A 1,131-nucleotide genomic window follows, 5' to 3' on the forward strand; every position below is an offset into this window, starting at 1 on the left:
CTTGTGAGCGAGTAAGACACTGCCTTGGAAGGGCACACCAGCACTGAAATTCTAGAACCTTCTCCTAACAGTCCCCAGATAAACCACTATATTACAGTATAGGCCTCTGCACCTTAAATTGAGTATTATATTGGTCTACCTTACAGTCCCATCAGAAAACAAGCATGTCCCTGTAGTAGTCACACTATCCACCCACATCCAACATGGATGAAAAACTCCTACCTTCCAGCATTCTTGACAAACCCAATATCTGCCAGAACTTCCTGGCAGATGTCACAGCGGAAACACTCAGGATGCCAGCTATTGTTCATGGCTTTGATAACTCGGCCAATGATAAATTCACCTGTGGGAAAGTAAACCACAAAGGAGGTCCAGTGGGATATCTTAAGGAAAAAACATGAGGAAAAAATACATTTAAATCTTCCTCCACAAACAGGAGCTGTACATGTATGAACTTACCACAGTAAGCGTGACATTAGAAAAATGTTTATTACATCTGAATTCTTATTTTCTGGCTGCTTCATTATATCTCTGATTCTAGCTTTCCTTTTCAAAAGGTATGTGGGCTCTTTTGAATGTCTCCTGGTTATTTTTGGTGATTGCTGACACAGAAAACTGAAATCCACAGTATACTTTCTTGTACCTCATTGCTGTATAACCCTGCCAACCTGCATAGGTTTACTGCCAATTCTGGCAGATGAAAGAGAACACTGGCGGCTACGTAGATTTTACAGGCTTTTAACGCTGAATCAAGGGACAAACCATCTATCAGACAGCAACTGAGCCCACTGGACTCAGAATGGGGGCCTCTCTGTGAACACTAGAGGAAGCACTTTTACCCCTCGCTTCTGGGCCCAACCATCTGATTTACACATGCTCATGCCTGTGCTTTCTGGGCTCAGATGCACATAATCAAAGGGATGTGTTCCCCATGCTCCCCTTATCTCGGCTCTGGGTGTCTGAAACGTAAAGGTGTAAGACCACAGGTGCCAGCCTAAGAGGCCAACAGTGGGAGGGTGGAAAAAAGCCTGAGTTAAGTTCATTTTCCCTAGCCAATACTTAATAATTAAATCATGAGAACATATTCAGTTTGTCCAGCTTCTGGAGACCTTTTAAATAGAGCTGCTGGCC

The 1,131-nt window shown here is 43.4% G+C and overlaps 1 protein-coding gene across 6 annotated transcripts in view; it reads right to left on the reverse strand.

The window, feature by feature from the left end:
- Nucleotides 1-1,131, reverse strand: part of LIMS1 (LIM and senescent cell antigen-like domains 1) — a 162,367-nt gene that overhangs the window by 11,286 nt on the left and 149,950 nt on the right. For all 6 annotated transcript variants that reach the window (XM_004691390.2, XM_004691389.2, XM_012731557.1 and 3 more), the window contains one exon: nucleotides 223-343. In XM_004691390.2, the coding sequence (XP_004691447.1) occupies nucleotides 223-343 (121 nt within the window). The remainder of the gene's footprint in view (nucleotides 1-222; nucleotides 344-1,131) is intronic.

This window comes from Condylura cristata, unplaced genomic scaffold (assembly GCF_000260355.1).
Source record: "Condylura cristata isolate star-nosed mole 26May11 unplaced genomic scaffold, ConCri1.0 scaffold00031, whole genome shotgun sequence".
In the NCBI taxonomy this organism is placed as follows: domain Eukaryota; kingdom Metazoa; phylum Chordata; class Mammalia; order Eulipotyphla; family Talpidae; genus Condylura; species Condylura cristata.